The following is an 11,381-nucleotide window of genomic DNA, read 5'->3' as shown; positions in this document are numbered from 1 at the left end:
AATGTTGTGGTCGACAAAAAGGGCTCCTTTTTGACTGTTGTGGTAGATCCTAGGAAGGATCCCAGAAATAGCTAGTGTTGGAATGGATACCAGATCAACAGCTCATTTTTTCCCTCCAACTCTATCTCAGGAACACACACACACACAAAAAAAAGTTTTAGGTCAAAATCTTTAATCATGATCCAAGAAGACAGGGGGACTTGAGGACAGTAGGAAGAATAAAGCAAGGCCCAAAGGCTTCAACTTTTTATGTCCACTTATTCCCCAGGACCCCAGGGCAGAGGACTGCAGGCAACAGGCTCCTTTTTATCTTTATTCAGAGGACTAGATGAGTGGAGCAGGATTCTTGCCCCAGCTTTCTTCACAAAGGGAATGTCTTTATAGTCTTTCCCATTACATCTAGCTCTGCCTATCTGGAGAATGCAATAGGCTGGTTTTTTAGACTCTAAATGATACTAGTGGAAAGGAAGAACGGATCAAGAGAGAGCTGGTCACCACTAGAAGATATGGCTAAAATGTGGTCACCAAGAAGGGGCAGCCTGAGTCAAAAGCAGAGTAAAGAAAGAGCAAATTCAAACTGGCCAATCAGGATCGGAAAGCCGTAGCCTCTGGCTTCTACTGTGGTGTCATTTGATCCAATTGCAGTCGCCAAGGGGAAGTCAGGGGTAACGGGCTGTACACTGTACCTCTCTCTGGAGGCTGTCCTTTTCTCACCCCTCACAGGCTGCAGGTCAGACTGGATGGGGTGGAGAGGAAGAAGGACCTCAAGAAAGTCCAGCTACCAAAGGCTCTGAAGCAGAACCAGGGTAAGTGTGCAGGAGAAAAGCCAGGGCACCCTGGCCTGTGTCCTCAGAGCAAGGTTTTCCATCTGTGGAAGAAATGGAATAGACTGAGTTCAGGGAACCATCTTCACCCTCTTCCCCTCAGTGTCCACTAGAGGACTATAAAATGTGTGGCAACAGCCGGGCGCTGGTGGCTCACGCCTGTAATCCTAGCTACTCAGGAGGCTGAGATCTGAGGATCTCGGTTCAAAGCCAGCCCGGGCAGGAGAGACCGTGAGACTCCTATCTCCAATAAACCACCAGAAAACCGGAAGTGGCGCTGTAGCTCAAGTGGTAGAGCGCTCGCCTTGAGCTGAAGAGCTGAGGGACAGCGCCCAGGCCCAGAGTTCAAGCCCCACGACCGACAAAAAAAAAAAAAAACAACAAAAATGTGTGGCAACAGAAAGCCAACCCTCCTCCCTCCCCCACGGTATAACCCTTGTTTTCACTGTATTTGATGTTGGTATAATTTGGGGAGCGGAAAGGAAAAAACAAATTGCTTAAATAGGGATACAGGGGGGCCCATTGCAACAATGAGATGTACAAGATGCTATGTCAAAAAACGAACTTTACAATTTAGGTGTGTGTTGGGGTGGTGGTGAATGTAGTTGTGGAGATGGGAGGAAGGGATGGTAGGAGGAGGCAACAATGCTTGATAAGAAAAGTACTCATTACCTTGCTCATGTGATTGTAACCCCTCTGTACAGTATTTTCACAATAAAAAACTTATTTTGAAGGTTGCAATAACGAAGGTCCTACCTGGTACTGCACCACAGAAAAGGTAGGAGGTGCCCAGTCCTGGGAGAACAGCTGGCTATGAAAATGCATCTTAGTCGCAATGGCTTTCCCTGAGCAGAGGAGAGAAGTCAGATGGGAAAGGTATGGTGGCAGATTTTGCAGACTCCCAAGGTAGGAAAGGGAATGGCATGGGGCCCTAAGATTTAAGGGAGCAAGTGTGTGCAAAGTGGGCATGAGATATTGTCTCTGTGTGCCCCTTGGGCTGGAGATGTCCCTGGGGCTCACACAGGCAGTGAGGGTAGGGGAATCATTCAAAAAGTATGAAAAGAGAAAGCCCTGGTATAAGGGATGGAGAAGAGGGCTGCTGTGTTGGTGGAGATGGACAGTACAATTGACCCTTCCCCTTCCTTTCCCATAACCACCCCCTCCTTCTCCCCGGCCAGGCTCCAGCTGACCTGGCCACCGGGGCTAGGAGCAGGGAGAACACACTCACGAAGGCAGGAATTGTGGGAGAAGGACCTTTCCAGCTGTTCACACTCTTCCTGCAGGTTGCCACTGCCTCGGCAAGTACAGCTTAAGGCTACACTAGTGTTGAAGTTGCTGATAAAGTTGGGGGTCATGGTGGTGCCTGGAGGTAAAGAGGGAATGTAGTAGTTAGGGCCTAGATTAATCCTAGATTTAGCGCCCAGTTTTTCTTTGTGTGTGTACTGCAGTACCAAGATTTGAACTCAAGACTTAGCACTTGCTAGACAAGCGCTTGAGCCATACTCCCCAATCTTTTTTTTGGGGGGGGGGTCGGTCATGGGGCTTGAATTCTGGGTCTGGGCGCTGTCCCTCAGCTCTTCAGCTCAAGGCGAGTGGTCTACTGCTTGAGCCACAGCACCACTTCCGGTTTTCTGAGCTGTTTATTGGAGATAAGAGTCTCACAGACTTTTCTGCCTGGGCTGGCTTTGAACCTCAATCCTCAGATCTCAGCCTCCTGAGTAGCTAGGATTACAGGCATGAGCCACCAGTGCTTGGCTTTCCTTTCCTTTTCTTTCTTTTTTTTTTTTACCGATCTCTGACTATGATCTTTCTGCCACTACAGGGGTGAACTACCATGTCTGGCCCCAGCTCTATTTCTTCTACCCATCTAGGACCACACCAGCCTGGGTTCTCTCCAGAGCATTCTCATCCTCAGGGCTGATCAATCTATGAGTTCCCTACACATGCCCCAGCCTCACCAATGAGCCCCAAGTAGGCTCGCAGACATCTGGACTGCTCCGTTGCACAAGTCCCTAGAATGTCCAAAGGATGACAATGGGTCTGGAAATCCATCAGGCGTGATCTGAAGAAGAGAAATTTAATTTTTTAAAAAGAAGGTAGGAGGGAGAGATAGGGAGAATGATAGAGGAGTTGAGGTTGGTATAAAAATATCACAATGTATCTAACCCATATAAAGTAACTAATGTATGATAATAATTTGGGCGGGGGTGGGGGGTGGGGGTGGCGCTCTGGGAATGTGGCCTAGTGGTTGAGTGCTTGCCTAGCATGCATGAAGCCCTGGGTTCCAATTCCTCAGTACCACATAAACAGAAAAGGCCAGTAGTGGTGCTGTGGCTCAAGTGGTAGAGTGCTAGCCTTGAGCAAAAGAAGCCCAAGGACAGTGCCCGGGCCCTGAGTTCAAGCCCCAGGACTGACAAATAATAATAATAATTTTTTTCATTGTTTCATTAGTGTTCATTACTTGTACAAGGACTGACAAATAATAATAATAATTTTTTTCATTGTTTCATTAGTGTTCATTACTTGTACAAGGGAGGGATCATTTTAACATCTTCATACATGCATTCAATATATCCAATGAAACTCAGTCTCCATTACCTCTCACACATTTCCTAAAACAATTTTAACAAATTTTATTATTCTATTTTCATACATGCAAATAAATGACTTTGAACCATATTCATCTTTTTTTTCTTTCTTTCTTTTTTCTTTTTATCAGTCCTGGAGCTTGAACTCAGGGCCTGGGCACTGTCCCTGAGTTTCTTTTGCTCAAGGCTAGCACTCTACCACTTGAGCTACAGTGCCACTTCCAGCCTTTGATGTTTATAGGACACTGGGGAATCGAACGCAGGGCTTCATCCATGCTAGGCAAGATTCTATCACTAAGCCACATTCTCAGCCCTGTCATCTTTTTTTTTCCCCTGGTACCAGTACTGGGGCTTGAAACTCAGGGCCTGGGCAATGTCTCTTAGCTTTCACTCAAGACTGGTGCTCTACCATGTGAGCCACACCTCCACTTCTAGCTTTTTGTGGTTAATTAGAGATAAGAGATTCATAGACTTTCCACCTGGGATGACTTTGAACTTCCAGTAGCTAGGATTACATGAGTGAGCCACCAGTGGCTTTCATTCACCCTTTTCATTCGCCTTTCACCTTCCTGTTGGCACCCTCTACCCCAACTTCTCAAATAGAGTTTTCTGTTTTTCTTCTTCTTCTTCCTGTGTGTGTGTGTGTGTGTGTGTGTGTGTTTGTAAGAGAGAGAGAGAGAGAGAGAGAGAAAGAAAGAAAGAGAGAAAGAGAGAAAGAAAGAGAAAGAGAGAGAGTATATGTGTGTGTAGGCATGTTAGGTCTTAAACTCAGGGCCTCATATTTATTTGGCTGATGCTTTACCACTTGAGCTATGCCTCCAGTCTGATATTTTGCTGGTTAATTAGAGATAAGAGTTTGTTGAGCTTTTCTACCCTGCCTGGCTTTGAAGCTTGATCCTCAGATCTCAGCCTCCTAAATAACTGGGATTTAAGGTATGGACAAGCAGTGCTCAGCCTAATGTGGATGATGATGATGATGATGATGATGATGATGATAAGTAGCTCAGCAATGGTGGCCCATGCCACCATGATCTGAGAATCAAAATTCAAAGTTAGCCAGGGCAGGAAAGATCCCCAAGACTCTTTTTTTTTTTGCTGGTCCTGGGGTTTGAACTTAGGGCCTAGGCACTGTCCCCAAGCCTCTTTGTGCTCACGGCTAGTTAGTGCTCTACCACGTGAGCCACAGTGCCACTTCTTTCTTTTTCCTAGTGGTTGATTGGAGATAAGAGTCTCATGGACTTTTCTGCCAGGGCTGGCTCCAAACTGAGATCCTGAAATTTCAGCCTCCTGAGTAGGTAGGATTACAGACATGAGCCATGGCGCCAGCCCCAAGACTTTTATTTCCAATTAACTACCAAAAAGCCAGAAGTGAGCCGGGCGTTGGTGGCTCACGCCTGTAATCCTAGCTACTCAGGAGGCTGAGATCTGAGGATCTCGGTTCAAAGCCAGCCCAGGCAGGAAAGTCCGTGGGACTCTTATCTTCAATAACCCACTAGAAAACCAGAAGTGGCGCTGTGGCTCAAGCGGTAGAGCACTCTCCTTGAGCTGAAGAGCACAGGGACAGCTCCCAAGCCCAGAGTTCAAGCCCCATGACCAACAAAAAAAAAGCTAGAAGTGGAGTTGTGGCTCAAGAGGTAGAATGCTAGCCTTGAACACAAAAGCTCAGGGACAACATCCAGGCCCTGAGATAACGTGCCAGTACTGGCACATACACATGGACAAAAAGTAATTTCAACTTTAAGAATCCTCATTGAGGGTCTGGCCTTCACCTTTACTGCCCTTCAGCTCAACATGTCCATCTACTTGACAACTCTGCATGCAAGGCCTTGCGTCCAGGGCTTCCTCCTCAGGAAGCCTGCCTCTATCCCAGCTCAGAGCACTATCACTCTGAATGTGGGCACATAATCACCTGTTTCCTTGACTGTAAAATAGGAAGGGTAACAGACTGACTTGGTAGACTTTTGTGAAGATAAAAATCAGAGAATGAATTTAGAGTGTTCATCATAATGCCTGGCACCTATAAGTATTCAACAAATGTTGGATTTTTTTTTCTGGTGTTTTTTTTGGTCAGTTGTGGGGCCTGACCTCTGGGCCTTGGCACTGTCCTGTCCCTTAGCTCTTTAGCTCAAGGCTAGCACCCTACCACTTGAGCCATAGTGCCACTTCTAGCTTTTTCTGCTTATGTAGTACTGAGGAATCGAACCCAGGGCCTCATGCACACGAGGCAAGCACTCTACCACTGAGCCAACTTCCTAGCCCCAAATGTTGGATATTATTATGTTAACTATTTCATTCTATAATAGGTGAAGCCAGTTTCCTTTTAGGTGATGGAATTAGGGGTATGTTGTCTATATATATTTTTGCAATTTTCATTTTATTTTTCCTTGATTAGGTTAATGGTTTTTCTCTATCACCCTCACTCAACTAGGAATTCCTTGAAGGCAGTGTTATCTTAGTTATCTATATCAGAACTTGTTCAGTAATAGCAATAACTAGAAAGTACAGCAGAATGGTTAAGAGCATAGACTAAGCCAGACCCCTGCATTCCAAACCTAACCTAACCTAACAAACTGACTAGCTCATGGACTTGGGGAAAGTTATTCAACCTCTTTCTGCTGTGCTTTCTTCATTTATAAATTGAAAGTAATTAGATATATATTATATATTATATAAAATGTATTATATATAATATATATATAATATCATCTATCTTACAGAATTCTTGCATGGTTGAGATGAGTTAATATATATACTGTAAGTACTTAAAACAGTACCTAATAGGAAGTACTCAATAAGTGTTAATATTATGATTATAAAGAGCTCTGATTAAGTGACACTTACAGATGAGGAGAGTACTAGTCAAAGAGGTTAACTTGCTCAAAGTCAAAAATAAGTAGCAGTAGAATCAAGTTAAAAAACAAAGTTGGTGTGATTCCTTCCTCCCTTCCCTCCCTCCCTCCCTCCCTCCCTTCTTTCCTTTCTCCCTTCCTTCTTTCCTTCCATTTTCTTTTTTTGGTACTAGGGATCAAACTCAGGATGTTGCACTTGCTAAGACAAACACTTTGCCACTTAGCTATATCCCAGCCCTTAAAAGTTTAGTCTCTTAGGCTGGGAAGGTGGCTCAGTGGTAGAGTGCTTGCCTTGCATGCATGAGGCCCTGGGCTCAATTCCTCAGTACCACATAAGCAGAAAAAGCCAGAAGTGACACTGTGGCTCAAGTGGTAGAGTGCTAGCTTTGAGCTGAAGAGCTGAGGGACAGAGCCCAGGCCGAGTTTAGGCCCCACGACCGACCAAAAAAAAAAGTTTAGTCTCTTGAGCAGGGCACCAGTGGCTCAAACCTGTAATCTTAGCTACTCAGGAGGCTGAGATCTGGTTCAAAGCCAGCCCGGGCAGGAAAGCCCATGAGACTCTTATCTCCAATAAACCACTAGAAAATCAGAAGTGGCGCTGTGGCTCAAGTGGTAGAGTGGTTGCTTTGAGCTGAACAGCTGAGGGACAACACCCAAGCCCAGAGTTCAAGCCCCATGACTAACACACACACACAAAAAGTTAAGTCTCTTTTTGTTTGAGACTACAGTTAGATTTTTATTCTTTTCTCCTTTTTTTTGTCATTTGTGGGACTTGAGTTCAGGGCCTGGGCACTCTACCATTTGTTGTGATTCTTATCATCAACAAATATCATTTGAGTGGGGAGCATTTTGTATTGAAAAGACAGGAAATCCAGATCTAAATCTCAGGTTTCCTGGACTAGAGGAATAGCTTCGTGGTAGAGCACTTCCCTCTCATGTGTGAGGCTCTGGGTTTGATGCCCAAGGTGGCAAAAAATGAAAATCGAAGTCAAGTTCTTAAAGGTTAATAAATGCCAAAATAAGCACTATCATTTATTAAGTACGACCATATTGAGCACTTACTCTACCCTAGTAAGCTAAGCATGCTATATAAGTAATTTAACCATGACCAGAATCCTATGAGATCTACATTGTTATCCCAGTTTTTGCAGATAACTAAATAGAAACTTAGGTAAAATGGTGGAATTTGAGGCTAAGTAATATGCTCAGGATGACACGAACCCAGCTTTAGATTCACATTCATTTGACTTATCTTACTGCCTGAATGGGAAATTTCTTACAAGATATGTGCCATAAATGAAAGACCTCAAGATGCAAACATAACCCCAGTGTGTCTATTAGTGTTGTCTGGATAGAAAACTAACTAGAAGTAAATATTCTATATTATGTTTAGTTCAGAGCATATCAAGTATTTTTAAATTATCTTTTTGTTTGTATGGTACTGAGGAATCGAACCAAGGCCTCATGAACTCTACCACTAAGCCATATTCCCAGCCCTTATCAAGTATTTTTATATCCAACATTGTCTAATGTTTTTACTTGAAGAAAAAAAACACATTTTTTTTCTTCACAGTGATGGAGGGCAAGACCCCCAGTGGCTCATACTTATAATCTTATTTATTAAGGATGTTGACACCTGGAGGATTAAGTTTTGTAGCCAACCTAGGCAGAAAAGTCTGAAAGTCTCCATCTCAATGAAACAGCAAAATACCCAACTGGAGGTGTGGCTAAAGTAGTGGAGGGACAGCTGTGAGCAAGCACAAATCTCTAGTTCAAGCTCTGTGCCAACACACACACACACACACACACCCGGAGAGAGGTAAGTAGTCTTGCTATATTGCTCAAAATGGTCTTGAAGTTCTACGATGAAGCATTCTTCTGCCTCAGTGCTGGGATTACAGGCACATACCAGAGTGCCCAGAAAAAAACATATCCTTTTTTCCTTTTTCTAGAATATGGGTTTGAACTCAAGGCCTCATGTTCTCACTTGGCTTCCTTCCTTTTCTTCCTTCCTTCCTTCCTTCCTTCTTTCCTTCCTTCCTTCCTTCCTTTCTTCCTTCCTTCCTTTCTTTCTTTCTTTCTTTCTCTCTTTCTTTCTTTCTTTCCTTGTCCTGAAGCTTGAACTCAGGGCCTGATTAGGTTAATGTCTCTGAGCCTTTGTGCTCAAGGCTAGTGAGCTACCACTACTTAAACAACAGTTCCACCTGGCTTTTTGGTGGTTTACTGGTGATAAGACTCGCATGGAACTTTCTGCCCAGGATGGCTTGGAACCACTATCCTCAGATCTCAGCTTCCTGAGTGGCTAGGATTATAGGGATGAGCCACTGGCCATATACTGTTTTATTATTATTATGTTTTGGTTGGTCGTGGGGCATGAACTCTGGGCCTGGGTGCTGTCCTTCAGCTTTTCAGCTCAAGGCTAGCACTCTACCACTTGAGCCACAGCACCACTTCTGGCTTTTTCTGCTTTCTGCTTTATATGGTGCTGGGGAATTGAACCCAGGGTCTTATGCATGTAAGGCAAGCCCTGAGCCACCTTCCCAGCCCCCCATATACTGTTTTAAAGAGAAGAGTTTCACGAAATACCCTAGGCAAAGCAACCAGTCATTCACTGTTCTTTGGGAAGTTAGGCCCATCCCAGAGCAAGGTGGACACAGGTACACATGCCTCGTCCCTGCCCACCCTACCAGCCCACACCTGGCACCTGCACAGTGCATCAGTGAGGCAGCGGCTCTGCAGTTCCAGGCAGTTGGGGGGCTCTGATGGCAGGGCGCAGCTGGGGGCAATGGTGTTGCGCCTGCGTTCCCCACAGCTCTTGTCAGTTGGTGCACAAGGGCACAGCAGCAGGCCCTGCGCATGGGACTCTGCAGCTTTCTCGAAGAAGTTGCGCAGCTGTGCTAGACAGATGTGGCGCTGGCAGTGGGGTCCAGAGCATGCCATCCCATAGGCCTTGCGCAGCCGGTCACACTTGTCATTAAGAATACACAGAGTAGTGAACTTGAGGCAGAGATCGGAGTCTGTGGGGAAAGGGGCACCAGGTTACCAAGTCAAGTCCTCTCTGCATATCTGTAGCTCAGTTCTCCTCTGATTTCACAAGGAAGTATTAAGATATCAGGCAAGGGAGGATTGTCCTGAATGCAGATACTTCTGATTCAGGGCTTTCCCCCTACCCACCAACTATGTCTGGTTCTGGAACATCTTCTCTATCCTGATATTCATTTTTTTTTCCTGGGTCCGGTCGTGGGGCCTGAACTCTGGGCCTGGGCGCTGTCCCTCAGCTCTTCAGCTCAAGGCTAGCGCTCTACTACTTGAGACACAGCACCACTTCTGGCTTTTTTCTTTTTGTTTATGTGGTACTGAGGAATGGAACCCAGGGCCTCAGGCATGCAAGGCAAGGGAGCCACCTTCCCAGCCCTGTCCTGATATTCATTTCAGATAAAACCCATCATTGTTGCTGCTGTCCTTATTATCATCACCACCACTATCATCATCATTATCTTCTATGTGCATCTAACACTTAAGTATCTGAGTCCAGTCAGAAAACTCAAAAAGCAAAAAATAAAAAAAATAATAAATTTGTTGGCGTGTGTGTGCTAGTACCAAGGTATAAACTCAGGGACTTGTAACTTGCTCAACTTTCTCAGACATGGCTAGTGCTCTTATCACTTGAGCTATATCTCTAGTCTAGCTTTTTTGCTGGTTACTTAGAAATAAAGTTTAGTTTTCTTCCCAGGTTGCCTTCAAACCCTGATCCTAGATCTCAGCCCCTTTAGTAGCTATGATTATAGGCAATTAGTTATCAGTGCCCAGATAACCAAAAGTCTTTACTCAATGATGTGCTGTGAAATCTGATGATGGAAATCATAACCCTGAAGCCTTTAACCTTCAATAGCACTTTCCAAATTGATTAAAACAGATGAAATCAGATTCTATTTAGGTGTGGTTTGAATCTGTCTATTCTGATCTATGCATGAATAAAAGTTTCTCAAACTCAGTCTTGGGAAACTGGGGTGATATTTCCTTTTGGGGAGTGGGTGCTGGGGATCAAACCTAGTGTATCATGCATGTTCTAAGCACACTGTATCTCCAATACTCTGGTGATATTTCTATTATCATAATATATCAGTAGCCAGAAAAATCAAGTAAGTGGAAACAATTCTTTATAACAAAAGATATGATATAAAAATCTCTTTGGGTTTTCCTCAGAATTGACTATACAATAAAGCTCACTTAAAAATTTGAATTCTGGGGCTAGGAAGATGACTCAGTGGTAGAGTGCTTGCCTTGCATGCATGAGGTCCTGGGTTCGATTCCTCAGCACCACATAAGAAAAAAGAAAAAAGCTGGAAGTGGCGCTGTGGCTCAAGTGGTAGAACACTAGCCTTGAGCTGCAGAGCTGAGGGACAGAGCCCAGGCCCAGAGTTCAGGCCCTACAACCGGACCCTCCCCTCCCCCCCCCAAATCTAATTCTGGCAAGGTGCTGGTGGTTCATGCCTGCAATTTGAGCCACTCAGGAAGCTGAGATCTGAGTATCAAATTTCAAAGCCAGCCTGGGCAGGAAAGTCCATGAGACTTTCATCTTCAATTAACCACCAGAAAACCAGAAGTAGCATTGTGGATCGTGTGGTAGAGTGCTAGCTTTGAGCAAAAAAGCTTAGTGCCCAGACCCCAAGTTCAGCCTTACAACCAACAATAATAATGATAATGATAATAACTAGTAGTAGTAGTAGTGGTATTATTCTAGGTGCCAGTGGCTCATGCCTGTAATCCTAACTACTTAGGAGGCTGAGATCTGAGGATCGCTGTTCTAAGCCATTCAGGCAGGAAAACCTGTAAGACTCTTATATCCAATAAACTATTCCAAAAAAGCCAGAAATAGAGCTGTGGTTCAAGTGGTGGAATGCTCTCCTAGAGCTGAAGAAGCTCAGGGACAGTTCCCAGGACCTAAGTTCAAGCCCCAGGACTGGTAAAAACAAAGCGAAACAAAACAGGGCTGGGAATGTGGCTTAGTGCTTAGAGTGCATGAAGTCCTGGGTTCGATTCCTGAGTACCACATAAACATAAAAAGCCAGAAGTGGTGCTGTGGCTCAAGTGGTAGAGTGCTAGCCTTGAGCAAAAGA

At 44.7% G+C, this 11,381-nt stretch overlaps 1 protein-coding gene across 1 annotated transcript in view; it reads right to left on the bottom strand.

The window, feature by feature from the left end:
- Positions 1–239: 239 nt before the first annotated feature.
- The window catches only part of Gfra3 (GDNF family receptor alpha 3), a 24,369-nt gene continuing 13,227 nt past the window's right edge, over positions 240–11,381 (bottom strand). The window contains exons 3-7 of the mRNA XM_013020313.1: positions 8,966–9,278; positions 2,783–2,886; positions 2,053–2,187; positions 1,581–1,669; positions 240–868 (exon numbers count right to left, since the gene is read on the bottom strand). Of these exons, the coding sequence (XP_012875767.1) occupies positions 779–868; positions 1,581–1,669; positions 2,053–2,187; positions 2,783–2,886; positions 8,966–9,278 (731 nt within the window). The 3' untranslated portion in view covers positions 240–778. The remainder of the gene's footprint in view (positions 869–1,580; positions 1,670–2,052; positions 2,188–2,782; positions 2,887–8,965; positions 9,279–11,381) is intronic.

This window comes from Dipodomys ordii, unplaced genomic scaffold (genome assembly GCF_000151885.1).
Source record: "Dipodomys ordii isolate 6190 unplaced genomic scaffold, Dord_2.0 Scaffold50, whole genome shotgun sequence".
In the NCBI taxonomy this organism is placed as follows: domain Eukaryota; kingdom Metazoa; phylum Chordata; class Mammalia; order Rodentia; family Heteromyidae; genus Dipodomys; species Dipodomys ordii.
The sequence above is the reverse complement of the archived record's forward strand: the minus strand, read 5'-3'. Positions and strand labels throughout refer to the sequence as shown.